The sequence below is a fragment of the Rhipicephalus microplus genome, chromosome 5 (assembly GCF_043290135.1).
Source record: "Rhipicephalus microplus isolate Deutch F79 chromosome 5, USDA_Rmic, whole genome shotgun sequence".
NCBI lineage: Eukaryota > Metazoa > Arthropoda > Arachnida > Ixodida > Ixodidae > Rhipicephalus > Rhipicephalus microplus.
In genome coordinates, this window is record NC_134704.1 from 29,020,719 (window position 1) to 29,037,103 (window position 16,385).

At 45.3% G+C, this 16,385-nt stretch overlaps 1 protein-coding gene across 2 annotated transcripts in view; it reads left to right on the plus strand.

Moving 5' to 3' along the window:
- LOC119174823 (ubiquitin carboxyl-terminal hydrolase 45) overlaps positions 1-16,385 on the plus strand; it is a 27,612-nt gene continuing 11,227 nt past the window's right edge. Inside the window, exons 1-8 of one of the 2 annotated variants that reach the window (XM_075895077.1) lie at positions 1-522; positions 3,355-3,610; positions 3,868-3,968; positions 4,493-4,656; positions 6,025-6,138; positions 6,319-6,440; positions 7,231-7,318; positions 12,128-12,218. In XM_075895077.1, the coding sequence (XP_075751192.1) occupies positions 435-522; positions 3,355-3,610; positions 3,868-3,968; positions 4,493-4,656; positions 6,025-6,138; positions 6,319-6,440; positions 7,231-7,318; positions 12,128-12,218 (1,024 nt within the window). In that variant the 5' untranslated portion in view covers positions 1-434. The remainder of the gene's footprint in view (positions 523-3,354; positions 3,611-3,867; positions 3,969-4,492; positions 4,657-6,024; positions 6,139-6,318; positions 6,441-7,230; positions 7,319-12,127; positions 12,219-16,385) is intronic. The other variant, XM_075895078.1, reaches the window with a different exon arrangement.

The window sequence follows — 16,385 nt, forward strand, 5'->3', positions numbered from 1 at the left end:
CACGCCGCTCGACTGGCACAAGTCGCTTTCGGCTGCCTCGCACTTGTCCAGTCGCTGCTGTCACGACGCAACAAACACTTTCTCCTCACTCGTGAAAGTTGATTCATAAGGCCGTCCTACGTTTGGTGTAGCTAGCTTTCGGGTAACTGCTCTCCACAGCGTCTCTTCATACGGCGCCACGACCACTGGCTGCCGGCACCATGTGGGTAGAGCTAGGGCATTGACGTCGTGTCCTTCACGTCGGACCATTCGTGTTTTCGTTACTCCGTGCCGTCGTTTGTTCGCCGGCGGAGACCGAATTGTGCGTCGCCAATCCGTCGTGTCTTCTTCCCCTCACCTTTCATGCGGAGTAGCGCCCGTCGTGCGACGATTCCGACCGCCTCGAGAGCTGCCAACGATTGCGTGCCGTATGTGCTGAAGTTTGCGTGCGCAACATGGTCAAGAAGAAGAAGAAGCATCAGGAGGATCCGGCGGACGACATCCTTGATTCCTCAAGCGATGAAGTTGGAGATGCAGCCGAAGGTAGCGACCGACAACCACTTTGTCATACACCATTGACAGGTCTCCGCGAGGATCCGATGAGCGTCGTGCCGCTGTGAGAGAAGCAACGCGCAGTGTTTTGTCGCGCTTTTGCTCCGTTGTCGTTCGTGAAAAGTGCCCTGGGCTGCCGTTTCCGAGGGCTGTCATTTAGTGCCGCTGTCTTATCCAGCCGTGTTGCGTTTGTGAAATGTTGCTGTTGAACGGATTAATTTTGAATTGAACGCCGCGTCCGCAGAAACTGACCTTATTGCGTGTTGAGCTTACTAATAGAAGATGACCGCCATGGGCAGCAAAAAACATCATACACCTTTTGTGTCAATGTATTACTGGGGGTTTCGCTTAGAGAAACTCCGCTTGGTCGTCCATGTTGCGACCCTTGACGCTGGGCTTTACGCTGTTGATTCTCGAGCCTTTATTGCTTACATCAATCAGATTGATAAGTAGTAGTTATAGATGCCAAATTCGAGTCAGCTTATCCTTTTGGCAGCTATTTGCAGGCAGTATACACAAATCAATATCACCCTAACATAATAATAGTGTTCTGATTAAATTACACAGTGCAAGTTCACTCAAGTCATGTCAGAGCACCTTACGGGCTCAGGAACTTCATTTATAAAGCAAAGTGTAAATAAAGTTGCTGAAGAACAGAAACTAGCCTACACAGAACTGATGTTTCACCTGAACGTTTCATTAGCTTCTGTGATTACCTCTGAGTGCAGTACCTTTAAAGGGGCCATGAACTGTCAGTGAGAAGTTAAGCAGAGGTACCAGTGTGTCTGTGTATATATGAAAAACAGACTGTAAATTAATATTTGTGTGCAAATTAAGCCCTAGAAGTTACCGTCTATATAATATCTTCCCACTGCTGGTGACTACTATTTAGACGTGGCTTGTGTGTGACATTATGTGCTGCATGGAACGAAGCCATCTTCTACCAAAGTTCCAGCCACTGTGAAGCATTCAATTTCAACGCCAAGCTCGGAAAGCTTATGTAGCAACCAAACTTGTAAGGAAACAAACTTATTTTTAGCTTCTTAGATTGCACATGTAGCTGAGCACGGTGCAAAACCATTTATCAAATGCAGACGCTTGCACAGCGAGCAGACTGTTACGTCACAGCTTGCAAGTGTGCCAGTGTTGCCGACTTTCAGGCCAGCTTGTTTGTGAATGCATTAGAATTAACACGAAAAACTGATTATGACGGAAAGTCGGGTGTCATGGCCCCTTTTTGGCGTACTGAAATGAAAATATTGGTCTGTTTTCTTTTTTTTTCATCAATGCAGTTTGTCTTTAAAGCTAGTTTCGGTTTCTACAGTACCCTAACTTCGCAGCCTAGTATGAGCTTCTTGTCGCATGCTCGCACATGGTGTAATGACGTTTCTATGGCCGCTCCATTACCGTACCTTTGTTGGCGACACGCAAGCAGCCATGTTGAATGTTTTAGTGATGCACTGGTGGCCACATTGAAAGTGTTCATACCTGATGTGATCACAACCAACCAGAATGCTGCAGAAGTCACCAGAATTAGTACTGCAGCCTAATGCAAAGCTACTGTTGTCTGCAGCTATGCCATCGGAAAACTCATTCTAATATCGGAATGAAATATCTTGTCGGCATTTCCTAAGAGAGCCATCTCCATATGCGGGAGATTTAAATGGCAGAACAAACTGCCTTTGAAATGGTGTCGCTACCCATTTGAAGGAGCACTGACCAAAATTTTGCATCTTGATTTTTTTGTTGCAATAAGTAGATAAAGATCCACTTATCACAGCCGGTAGGTGTGTTTGCTAGGTGTGTCAGCCGGTAGGTGTGTTTACAGTCAATTATTTGTAAAGATGCTTACACTGCTCGGTCGCAGTTTCAATTTAAGAGAACGCTGAGTAAGACAGGACTTAGAGTGGTTGTCGTGTAAATATAGTTGGCGGGTCAACACAGATCTATCGCACAAGTTATCTCGCCTTCAGAATTTTGTGTCAGTACTTCTTTAGGTACTAAAGTGAGTTATATACCTGGGAGCCTTCAACCGTGCTTTGTAAAATGCTGCCCATTAAAGGGCCCCTGCCACACTTTTTGAAGTAATGACCTAATGGCTTCATTAAAAAAGCTTATTGCCTTGCAAATTAACTTCCACAGAAATTTTTAGAATCCGTTTAGTACGAGCGAACAGAATGCTTCGCAGCAAGAGGGATGACAAGGGGCCAAGAACATGTATCAGTGTGCATTGTGACTTTGAGCACTTTTTTTACATTTTTTCTTTGAAAGCCCAGCTTACTTTCAGTGCGATTACGAGCGAGCACAGGCACGCGGCAGCATCTCATGGCGGCCGTGGTAACTACGCAGCTCACAATACTCAAATCATCCAGCGGCCATGTACTTTTGGTGTATGACGCAGTAATTTGGGTACATGACATTATTTGTAGGAAGAAGAGGTGGTGATTTCTAGCTTACTATGAGAAATAGTTGTAAATTCTGGGCTGCATGCTGTTCTGTAATGTTTGACTCGTGTGTTCTCTCAGAAGTTTTGGCTACCGGTCTGCAACGTTTTCTGACCATACTGAAAAAAGTTTACTGAAGTAAAGTACCGAATTGGGCTAGTTGGGATGTACTCCTCACAATCAGCGCAAAAAAAGTACACAAAAACACAAGGAAAGGCAAGACACAAGCATGGTGTAACAACTTTGTTACACAGCGCTTGTGTCATTCACTGGGATGTGTTATTGTGTTCTTTTTTTCTGCGCTGATCGTGAAAAGCGAAAAAAGTTTGTAGAGCAGCTTTAAGCTAATAAAATAACCGTTACAAAAATGTTTCCACAGGAGGTTCCACAACCTGCTCTCACCAGCGTAGCTCAGTCGGCTTGCGTCGGCTACGGCAGCAGGTGCTGCGAAATCCGGTGCGACTGGACGTGTGCGACGACTGTGAGGATGGTGAGGCACAGCCCGAGATGTGGCTGTGCCTGCAGTGCGGCCATCGAGGTTGCGGTGGGACGGCAAAGCATGGAGTGCGCCATTCGGAGACTCCGCGCTCAGACTCGCATGCCCTTGCACTCTCGGGTCAGACACTGCAGCTGTGGTGAGCACGCATAAGTTGCTATGTTCGTTTTTATTAATTTTTATATTTTTCTCTCTGAAAAACGTGTCTGGGCTGGACCATCATTGCAGTGGAGGGTGTGGGCCTAATATTAAAAACAATGAAGTGTGGTTCAGGTTGTGCATTCCTTGATTTTTAAATGTTAAAGGGAACAATGAAAGGCCTTTAATCTTCTGAAACAGTTAGTGTGTGTGTGTCGCACTTAACTCACTTCATGGTCATTTCATCGTTGCTTTCAGGTGCTTCCCTTGCAACAACTGGGTGGAGGCTAATCCACAGGTGACACAGATAGTACAGAACCTGAAGAAAAAAATGGCTTCCAGCAGCAAGAAAGCCAAAGGTTGGTGCTGCTTGTTGCTTGGGATTTGTTCGGTGGGGTGCATTTGCTTGAAAGATGTCGTCAAAGTGCTTGGTGATATTCTCCGTGCATGCTAATAATTTCTATTCATTATAAAGGATTGCCTATTTATTGTAAGTCTGCAGCTGCAAGTCTTCTTTTCTAGAAAACACTTTTACTTTTCATCCAAGTCTGAAATGGCGAGATAAAGCGGTTCTTAGAGTACAACCAGATTTGCTGTTCTTTTTTTTTGCGTGCTCCTATTTACTGTATACATCAGACTGAATTATGTTTCCTATGGTTGCATTGTTTTTTGTGCAGTTTAGTCAGCTGTGTGACTAATAATTGCATTGTGTAAAAATTAGCACTGGAGCGTGTCTTACATTGGTGTTGTTTGTCTCAAAGACCGTTTCACATTCCACGTTCCACGGTCAGTATTTGTAGGAGTGCAGTCCCAGTCATCCAGAATAGCGCACGTTTGGCCGCTGCAAGAACACTGCCGTCACTGTCTGGTTGTCTGTGCGCAGCAGCGGTTGTCCAGGTGGAAGGTGAAGAGCCGGCAGCGGAGACCAACGGTATTGATGGTGGAGGTGGGGACATCGAGGAACAGAAGGTGCCGCAAGGCACCTGGACAGCAGTGAAGGGTCTCAGCAATCTTGGCAATACCTGCTATTTCAATGCTGTTCTCCAGGCAAGAACTCTTTTTTTGTTGACTTAATTCCATTTGATATGCATAATGTAGCATCATTTTTATTACTGACTGCGATACTGGTGTTGCCTACTGTGGGATTGGGCTATAGAATGCAGATAGTACTTGCCTGAATCACCCTCAAAGCAAGAGGCGGGAGCTCCTGTTCAATACATTCACCTTTCACATTTTACATTCAGGAGGCAACAATTGACCATGTCAGTAGACGTTACATCCCGCACAGGGACATGATTATGTGACTTGAAGAATGGTTTGTTAGGTGCCAGAAATTTGTTTGTAGATTTGATGGAGATGTTTCATTAAAACTGGCTGATACTACGGTTCAAACTTGTTGCAAAGGTAGCTCTCTTCAGTCCACTAAATGTCACGTGCTTGGCCTGCATCGAGCACGCAAGCATTAAATGTGTAGAAGATGCTATGAGTTGATCTATACACAAGGTAAAGTCAGTAAATGACTACTTGGGTCTTGAGAATTTCTGGTTTTGATATTGTTCAAGGTACACTTATAAAAACGGGAATGTACCGTTGTGTAAAAATCAGTTTGACAATTTCCGGGTGCACATAGTTTTGCAGCAGCCTCAGATATTGGTAAAAAATGCTATCTGTAGCACTCGTTAAGGCACTGTTTGTTTATTCCATAATCTAGGCGTGCATCTATCTATGCACTTTTTCTTTCTGTTAATGAAAGAGGGTCGTACTGTTTTCCGTGCAACCAGAGTAGACTTGGAATAAGCTCTTCAACGGTACGGACAAAATAAAAATAAAGGGCCCCTAAATTGCTGTAATTTCTTTGGGTTTGTGCTGAGATGTTTGTTTGTTTTTAGGAGGCTTTCTGCAGTCTTTAGGAGAACAAGCTTTTCGAGTGGTAAAATTCTCACATGTTCAAGAAATGCATAGAGAGGAGCACAAGCAAATTTATTTCTACTTTGTGCTAGTGTCCTCGTAGATTGTTGCACTTCCACCTAATGTGGTGGGTTATATTATGAACTTGGTTCAAGGATGTGGTACAGCCATGAAATACTCCATTGTCTGTTTCCCTTGTTTTTTAGTTGGTGTCTGTATAGGTGAGTCTTTCTGTGATGGCTCCCTAACAACTAGCCTAACATTGCATCACTTTGAGCTTCGTATGATTGATTGTTTTCTCGGTTCTCCTGCTGGAGATGTGAACATGGTATGGTTTGGTAACATAACTGTTAATCTTCAGTCATGCTACAGAATATGCTCTTTTGAGTGCTTTAAAATAACACGTTTGTGATACGCATAGAGGTGTTCATGATGCCCATAGACCCAACTTGAGGCTGATTAGCATACTATGCTCGCGCTTCTCATGACATGCTTATGGATTTGCAGGGCCTCGGCCAGACGCCACTGTTACAGCCGTTGCTAGCCAAGAGGTGTGCTTCCAAGCTAGAGTGCACATTTGATCCTGGTTCAACAGTAGAGGGCTCCGAAACACCAGAATTGGTGAGATTTGCTACGACTACCTGCAACGCACTCTTGGTCATGGTACTGTGCATGCATTTTTTTGGTGGCTGTTTGAAAAAAAAAATCGATTGTCGCTAGCTTGAGAAAAGGTTACCCTTGCAGTCGACTCTTAGTGGTAGGCCTACAAACGTGGTACACCCGAGCCTGTTCGTTGTGCAGGGTTCCTTAAATGTGGAGCTTCCTGGACCTGGCCCATTGACCAGTGCCCTGGCCCTGTTCCTTCAAGAGCTCCGACTGGGAAGTCCCCACCCGAGAGCATTATTCTCAAAGGTTTGCCAAGTGTAAGGAAACCCGCCTCTCAGTAGTCAACATCTTGAGCCTTCAAGTATTCAGGGAAGGAGGATTTTTCATGAAAAAACACAAATGCCAGCCTGAAGTAGCTCAGCGAAGGTGAAAGTGGGGCTTTCGTGATACCCTTTCAGTTCGATGTACACTCAGACCTCTTTGTAACGAGGTTGCATCGTACACGAAAACAAGTTTCTTATATCCGAAAATTCTTTATAAAGGTATATTTTTAACACTATATCTATTGCAAGAGTATTCTTCATTTACTTCATTGTAACCAATATTTTGTTGTATCTGGGTTCGTTATATCAAGGTTTTCGGGTATACTGGCTCTTTCACAACTCTTTTGAGCAGCCCAATATATTCCTTACACGTCATGAAAATAGTATATATTGAAAATATGTGCTGCTGAGGTTATGTACGGAGCCAAACCTATTTTTCACCTTCTTGTCCAGCTGATAAGGTGCAAATTGCGTTTGCGTGGAGTGCAGATCCTATCCCATTACTAAACTTATCAGCACCTCACTTCATTTCGATTAAGTGAACTTTGAGAAAAAGGTTTATTTTGATCATCCCTTTGCATTTGTCCACTGTGTTGTGATGTCACACTACTATGGTGGTAACTTCCTATGTTCACAAAAGGATGCCACAATAAAATCATGCAGACCAACAACCGTTATGCACTGCACTGTGATCCGTGATGAGGGAATGCATATAAGGTTGCCTGAGAACGAAATGTGGCCCGAATTTTCGGTGCCGGCTTATCATTTGTGGTTTGCACCGCAGGGCACCGCACTTCCGAGGCCACCAACAACACGACAGCCACGAGCTTCTGCGTCACCTGCTTGAAGGTGTGCGTGCTGAAGAGGTCAAGGTATGTCTTGGTGTTTCGTATGCTTACTTATTGCATCTCCTAACTTCTAAATCTAATAGTCACTAAATCACTGTAACACATGTGGAGCTTGGATAAAAAAAAATTACAGCATATTCACGGACTGAATGATGATAAGTAAGGCGAAGCGTAAATCCGTCTGTCCGTGTGTCTGCACGTCCGTCGGTCTAGTGAACACTCCAAGTACCATCATCTCGCACCTTTCATCATATATTGATCATATACAAGTACAGTAAAACCTCGTTGTAACGAAGTAGGATATAATGAACTTATAATAGATATAATGAAGCAATTGTAATTCCCCTTGAAATTTCCATAGATGCCCATGTATTTAAAACCTCATTTTAACAAAGTGAGAATTTCCTCGCAATGGATATACAAACCATGTCTCGTTTGCAGTGACCATTTACTGATCATTTTGGTATACGTCAATTCAATATCTTAAAGCGCGCGACAGTTTAGGTCTCATCACGGCTGCGATAATTCAAGACTTGCGCATTGCACTCCCCGGTACCCGGTAGCCGCTTGCAACCTGCCAACCTGCGTGCGGGAGCGATTCTCCGCGCCTCCCCTTTCCTCAGGAACTAATGGACTCGCCCTCGCAGCAACTCCGCGAGCGTGCGCATCAACTGGCTTCTCCTCTCCTGTAGAATCTGTTGACCTGCCCGCGCATCTGACCTTCTTCTCCCCTTCAGCTCAGTGCCGGGGCCTTGCGCGCCGCCGGGGCGGCCATAGAAAAATATACTATATAAAGAGTGGCCACTGGAGCCTTTCCGCGGTCCAGCAAGAAAGGGTCTGACCAACCGCTAGGTGGCGTACCCATCCTCGCTCTTACTCCTTTTTTAAGACATGTAATAGCCTCCTCAGGAGGACAGTGAATACCCAAGTATGGCATCCATTTTTTGCAAAGAAGATATTTTATTATTTTCCATATCCGCTATACATCATGTCCCGCTGAGGACATTTAATTCCTTACAACAGAAAACAGTAAATTATCACTAAAAGTGTTGTCTTTCTGCATTTGTTTTACACAAACAGGCACATTCATGTGGTTTAGATGTGCTGTACATGTATTCCCATTGTAGAAGCATGGATGCGTAGCCTAGTAGTTAAGACCCTTGCTTTCGGAGCATGAGGGTACGAGTTCAAATCCGAGCATCGAAAAGAAAACATTTTGTTATTTTATTTATGCTAAAGACATTATCGGGTCTGACCAACCACTCTTGGCACTGAAAGCAGCGCAGTAGCTGGGCCGCAGGGCCCTGCGGGAGTGTCCGCTTTTTATGTAAGTATGTTTCTCTATGGGGCGGTGGAGATCGTAGAGTTTGTACTTGTCGTTCGCTATGGAAGAGCAACACTACCTCTATCAGTTTCTGCCGCTAAACATGAGATAGACAACGGTAGTGGCAAACGTAAGCACAAAAATAAACAATCGAGCAGAAGTCGGCAATGTTTAAAGCAGTTGAGTCTGGCGTCAAGAAAAAAAAAAGTGACTGAAGATTTCGGCGATGTCGTTGGGTGCCGCGGGCCATAGAGTTTCCCACAATACTAACTAGAGGGAACTCTGGCGCTAGTGTCTATGGGAGTTGCAACACACGGCGCTTCAGCGAGCATGGGAATGATGGGTAGTACACACATTTGTCTAATTTTCGTACTTATGGCCTGCTTCTGGCTCCGTGTGTGTTCGTGTGCCTTGGAGCTGTTTTTTCACAAAAACATAAATTAGCAAAGTTCACCATTTGCACTTCAGAACATTATTCTTTTAAGCTTACTATTTCGAATCAAGTCCATAAGTTCAAAAAGGTTCGTTCTTTCTTTCAAAACAAAACCGTAACCAGTAATAAACAAAGCCGCAAGTACGATTCGCCGCCCGCAAGTACGAAGACTAGGCAAATGTGCGTACTACCCCTCATTCCCATGGTGGCTGAACGATCGCAGCGCCAGAGTGCCCTCTAGTTAATTTTGGGAAACTCTGTGCCGCGGGCGACCAGGCACAGGCATCGTGGGACGCTCTCCTTCACGCCGGTGTTGTGCCTGACTGCGACATTTTCTGCATGTACATGGGTGTCGATGCTGACGCGGTGACAATCGAAGAGTTGTCAGATACAGAAATTGTGCCGAATGAAAAAAACAAAATACTGTGAAGTGGAAACAGTGACGAATGTGTCGACACCCCAGAGACTAATGTTGGCGAACCCGACGCCCGCGCAAGCGCTGGAATCAACAGACCTGCTGTGCTGCTTCTTTGGTGCTTACGATGACATCGAGAACTGACTCGAAATAGCTGCTGCAGCTGAAAAAGCAGTCATCCTCATGAGGAAGAGTCGGCAAAGTCAATAATATTAAGGACTGTTTTTCTTCCAACTTATCTGCCAACTTGTATGCTGGTGTTGGTGGAAATAAAGTGCATTGTTCTTTGTTATTTTGCTATTTTTTGCCTTCCGGCGGCCGTTTTTCTCTGCGTGGCGAGCTGCTGTGATACCCGTTGGTGCGTACATTCTCCCTTGCTGGCTAATTGCTGGCAGAAATGAATATTGGCCATAATGAACTAATGGTTATAACAAAGTAATTGCGGCTACCTTTTCAACTTCATTATAATGAGGTTTGACTGTACTGCCATATAACGGACATTCCAAGAACTAAACGAGAAGTGGCTACCAACTACATACATCGAGGATGCACGACCCGCGACTTAAGAAGCTTCAACATTCCAAGAACTAAACGAGACGTGGCTATCTCTCATTTAGTTCTTGGAATGGTGGCACATTTGCCACCGGTGGTTACAAACTTATATGTGCCACTGGTGGTTACAAGGGATGACGGGATGAATGGGTGACGCCATAAGGAGCTTCGCCCCAAAAAGAGAGAGGGGAAAAGACGAGCTATAAAGCTGATTGTTACAAAAGTTTTTGCTGCCTTAACGCATGTAAAAAGGGGCAAGCTGAAGGAATTCAAGTTACTTGGCTAAATTGCCAAGTTAGTATTGATTGTGTTCTCAACTGTTTTCTCTTGATCGCGGAATGAAATATCGGCCATGGTGGCCACATTTCCGACGGAGGCGAAAATGCCAGAGGCCCGTGTGCTTATATTTAGGTGCACGTTCAAGAACCCCAGGTGGTCAAAATTTTCGAAGCCCTCCAACATGGTGTCTCTCATAAACATGTGGTGGTTTTGGGACGTTAAAGGAGCACTGACATCAAATTTACTCATGTCAAGATTTTTGCGCCAACGAATAGCTATCGACACCCTAGTAGCGATTCGCGATTTAAAACGCATCTGAGGTACGAATGAATATCTGTAATATTGATTAATATATCCGCTATCGAACATGGCTCAAAATGGGTCGAAAGCCCGCCAAATTGTAGTGCTGTCAGTGGTACCTTGTGGCCACCTTGAGGCCGCTGCACAGTTGATGCTGCTTTCACAAAATTGGTGACGTCACGCACACTGGCATTTCGTCTGCTAAGAGTGCACGTGCAGTCAGTCTAGCTGTGTCTCTGATGATGTAGACTAAAGCCCCTCCATGCGTTTTCCGCCAGCTATGTTAAGTAGTACCAACTCGTTCTACCCCTCTCCCTTTATCCCCAGCTTCGAGAAGGGGCCTCGTACTGCCAGTAAAACCTAACTCTTTCGCCAACACAGGATTTACCCTGTAGCAGCTCGGTGCAAAGTGAAGCAAACAAATGTGGCTGTTCTTAGGCGTCCAGTCCCTCTGTTCATCGACGCGTATGAAGTCAACCCACTGGCTGCGTTGAGGTTTGTGGCTTGGAAAGGCATGGAACGCCACACAACTTCACTTTTTCCGCCAATGTGCGATTGACAGTGGCGCCAGTGGGGCCAGTCAATGTGCGATTGACAGTGGCGCTTTCAGATTTTTAATGTTCTTCACCTTATCACACTCTCGTATTGCGGCTAAGCTGCTTTTCAGGCTCTGCTATGGTTGTAAGTGTATTGACTTGAGAGAACGCTAGTTCCATCATGGAGATGATAGATGTGGTAGACGTGAGGGCTCAATCAATGCCGTTATGAACCTGAAATTTGGCCAGGAAGTTTGAAAAAAGAGGCGTCAATGATTTTTAGCATCCAAAATTTCAGACACTTTTTACATTGACATCTATGAGGCAGATTTGGAACTCCAGACTTGAAGGGAGCACACCCACGTTGATGACATCAATAGGCCTCCATGGAAGTCAAAAGAGGAGGAGAGGTTGAGGAAATAGCTCTTCACGGTTAAAGTGTAAACGGCCGCATTTTGGATGTACCAAATCACGTACATAAATACAATTCAACCTTTGCATTGCCTTATTCTAAGTGCAACAGCTGTCAGCGCTTCATCAACCTATCCAAAAAATATACTTCCATATTGCCATCTCATAAGTATATGCATATGAATCCTCTAACATTTTTTCTGCAATTTCGCTTAGAGGCATACGAAAAAAATTTTAGAAATATTCAAAAAATATTTTATTCGATCCGCCTTCACACTTCAATATCTGTATTGAAGATTTTGCTATTTGCATAGCTGTGTAGTGACAAAGCACACTGCCAAGAAGTGAATGTTTTTTTTTTTTTTTTGTGAAACATGCATTACCCTGAATTCTGATATAGAATTGGTATGCTGAGTTCATCAAGCCAATGAGGGACGTACTGTTAAGGTTCCTAGATTTTTTTTCCATATTAACTGCTGTAATTAAACAATTGTATTGTATATCATGTAAGCCTGTCTTGTATTTCGATTGATGAACAGTTCTTAGCTCATGGCACACTTTTCTTTTTGGTTTGTGTGTACAGCGACAAAAACAAGCTGTATTGCAAGCATTTGGACTGAACAGTAAGGTGGACCCAAACAAGGTTGAGCCAGACACCAAGGCTAAGATTCAAGGTGAGCTGAAAGACAATTGCAATTGTTCTGCGCACGTGATGTAGAAACATCAGAAACGTCCCCCTGCAGTCATCGTCGTGCACCTTTTAGGTGGAGCAGTTCAGTGAAGCGATGAAATTGGGAAACTTTTTTAAATTAGCTGGTGAATCATCTGTAGTCGTGCAAGCTTGGCTTGAAATGCAAACTTATATGGTTTTATATATGCTCATTGCAGAGAGGTGGGACATATGACAGATGTCACAGTAATACTTTTAACCTCAGTGCAAAACAGCAGAAGAGTCTGAAGCGAGATGAGAGACGAGGCCATTGCTTTGCAGTTGGTTTGAAGTACTAATACTAACAACCAGGTCAGTTTCATGCATTCATTACGAGTGGGATAGTGCAATAGAAAAAAAAAAAGGACAAGAAAGACAAAAACCCACGATGGCAATATGATAGTCAAGATGCGGCATTACTTAGCTCAAGGATGGGGGTTCGATTCCTGTCCATAGTGGCTGCATTTCAGTTGCAGTAAAATTCAAGACTACCCTGTCCTTAAATTCAGGTTAAAGGGATACCCAACGAAATTTTCGCCAAGACTTTCAGCCAAATTGATTAATTGAGTGCTGAAAACAATAGACACAACCTTCCTTTCTGGAAGAAACTAGAAGAAAATGATGAATTGGGAGGAATGCGTTTTTCACAAACTGCCGCGTATAGCGGCCACGCTGTGAACTAGAGGAGGTGACTTTGGGTGACTTTACGTGCACCAAAAATGGGCATGCAAACATTGCCTATGTCTCTTAACCTGCTCAGCTCCTACTACGGTTCCCAGAACTACTACCGTATCTACTTGCATAATATGTGCTCTTTTTTTTTCCTGGAAGTTGGGCTCCAAGTTCGGGGTGCGTTGATTACGCAGGGTAAAATTACCAGCAATATTGTTTTCAATGACAGCCAAGACCATTAATAGCGTATACCTCGCCGAAGACACGAATATCTGAACTACAGCTAAAACATGCTTCTTCACAGGCGATACTAGCGCAAGACGTTTGAGCACGCAGTCTCACGAGTCCACAAATCGAGGTATGCGAGGCGGTGTGCTTCAAGTTTTAAAAAATTTAACATCAAAAGACCCACGTTGCCAACAAAATGAAGGTGGGAAAGGGGAACAAGAAAAAAGTGCCATTGTGAAAATTTGTGCGCTGAATGGTACCGATTGTTCGATATCATGGGTCTCGCATCCCATGTCCAAGACATTGCAGTTGAATTTTGAACCACTATTGGGCGTCTAAAAGACCACACTCAAGCACTTATCCAAGAGCATTACGCGTGATACGATGTTGGGGTTCGCGGCCAGGAAATCTATGGGGACAAAATTCTGCTGAGCTTGAGCAAGTCCGCGTAGTGGCAGCTTGGGTGAAAGCTAGCGTCGGAAATGAATGAATGAATGAATAAACTTTATTTAAAGTTCGGCAGTTTTACCGGGCGAGGTGGGGGAAAAGGGGATTAACCCCTGTCCCTTCCCGCTCTTCAAAAGGCAAAAAGCTTTTAAATTTGCGGATGAGGTAGCAAACTTGATAACGACGACACTTTTTCAGAGGGGAAACTCAATGCGCACTTGACGAGTACACAATCGCATGTTCCGTGCGGAAATTTGTGTGCGTGTTAAGAACTTTAGGTATTCTAAATTTCCGGAGCCCTCCACTACGGCGTCTCTCATAATCAAATGGTGGTTTTGGAATGTTAAACCCCACATATCAATCAATAATGTTCCATGTGGAGTGCGCGGGGCCGGCTAGTTCTGGAGCAAGACTGAAGTCGGTGCAAAAATTACTCTGACACCCCGGCAGCCACCCTTCTTCCTCTCACTGAGAGCCCGCAGAGCTGGCGCAGCACAGCTGCAATCATTTTTTTAAATTTTATTTTTTCTTGCTTCAGTTAACGTAAGCGGGTGTGTAATTGCAAATACACTACAGAGCAATTGACCACAGTCAAGTTTGTGTGATGGTCTAATATGCGCAAAAATAAAAGAAAAATCTGATTTTTCGCGACCAAATTGGGGTTGCGCCTCTTTTGAGAGTAAATACGGTACGTACAGCATCAGCCCCGAACAATGCTCCCAGCTGGGGTGAAGCTGATTTATAGAAGGAAGAGAGTGGGATGAAAGGAGAGTTAGAGAAAAGGAAGAAGAAGGCAGGAGCATGTGCACTCTGTACAGGCCTCGGTGAATCTGATGCCACTGCTTGTGCTCTCGTGCAGGCACCGCTTATGGACAGTCAACCAGAAACAGAGCCACCTGTTCAAAAATCCATGAAATAACGCTGGTTATCAAACAGTAGCATCTTGCAAGTAGAATTTCAATGTTTTCGATGGTCTTTCGGATTCTTGTTAAACATAAAAGTAAGCAGGCGGTCAGAGCTGCTCCGGACTCTCCCACTAACATAGGCCTCTTAGTCATACTGTTGTTCTGGAGCATATAACCGCAGTGTTGCACGTCATTGTTGTTCTCTGCCATTTTGGATGCAGCGGCCTTTTCCTGTAGATTTTGTAAATAGATTTCTCTCATTCATACCCTTACCCTTGTGACACCACAATTACAGTTGAGCCCACTTATAACGAACCTAAGCGTGACGCGGCATCCGTTCGATGAATCCCGAAGTTCGTAGTAAATGAAACACAGCTTTTAAAAAAAGTTGGCGAGTGAAAACACAGACTTTTTTGCCCCAAAAAGTCCGTGATGCACGTGTTTCGAAGAGCAGAAGCGATGAGGGCGGTCTTGAGTACATTTAAAATGGCAGGGTGCTCGTTCGCCGAGGCCCATGGCATAAGCTGCATGAGGCACTGGCTCCAAAGCTTCTTCATTCTCGCAATCCGATTCCTCCAAATCGCTCTCGCCACGTTCTTCATTCACAATGCCCCAATCCATGCACGGTTCCGCAGTGTCTGCATCATCACCGGCCGTATATAAACCATCGCAACAGATGTCCCACCCGCTCTCCCAGGTCGGAGTCGATGACGCGCTGCCACAAATCGCCGCCGCAGTTCAGAAGCTTCAGGCTCGGCATCGGGCCCGACGCCGATGAAGTCGGCCTCGCGAAAACGGTTTCGCGCGCATGTAGTCGTCACCGCCGCCCACGAAATATTCACCATACCGGGACGCCCGAAGCGGCAAGTTGGCTGCCAGGTGGTCAACAGCTATGAGCAAGCGATCCGCAACGTGGCACCTCAAGCCCGGATTACGCTCAAGCCAAGCGGTCACACTTTCGATGTTTTGTTGAGCAGCACGAAAAGGCGTGCTAGGCGTCCCGTCGGCCATCATGACCACACACGCATACCAAGAGCGAGCAAGACGCGCTCACACGACACACATTCCACAAAACGTGGAACAGCTCAGGGCCCGTTTCCAGTCAGAAAACGAAACTAATTCAAGCCAGCGTGGCGGGCGTCGCGGAGCGGTGGAGATGGGCGAAGGACTTGTGATCAAGAAAGGAGAGCAGACTTGCAAGAAAAAGGGCAAGGTGTTGCGATAAAGAGACGGGAGGATGCGGCGCTAGGGCGACCTTGAAAACCGAAGCACACGGGAAGGAGGCAGGTTGGGTAGCTTGCTTGAAAGGTCCGCGAAACTCGCACATAGAAAAACTTGGAAAAAGTGCCTGCGCGCGCAGAAGTCAAAGCATGGCCGCTTGGATTGGTGCGCGTGGCGGTGTTCGAAGAATCGGCGGCTGTGGTCAAAAAATCGTTTTGTTTCGCCGGCGGGTTTGCGTGGCCTCACGAACTGCGATATTTTGCAATTCGTTCCACGCAAATTATCAGCCATTTTTGCGCTTCCTCACACGCGCGGAAGGTATGCTGAGTCGATAGCGAAGTGAGCCAGAACAAGTTCTAAACACGAAACGAATCGCAAATTATCAGAGTCGGTGGGGTAGTGTACGCGCGTGCACTAGACGCAGACTATCGGATACAGTCGGTGGCCGATGATGTTGGCAAATGGTCTGATCACTCCAGGCCGGCGACGCCAGCGACAGTACCAGCGATAAAAAATGGAGTAAATGGCCAATTGGTCTTTGAAAGATCGGTGGCAGTGTTAAAACACGGGCCACGTCTGGCGATGAGGGGTGCTCAGATTAGCGGGACTCGCTCACTGGATTCTGTGCCTACCGGTTGTGCCCTCGCGATCTCAACGAC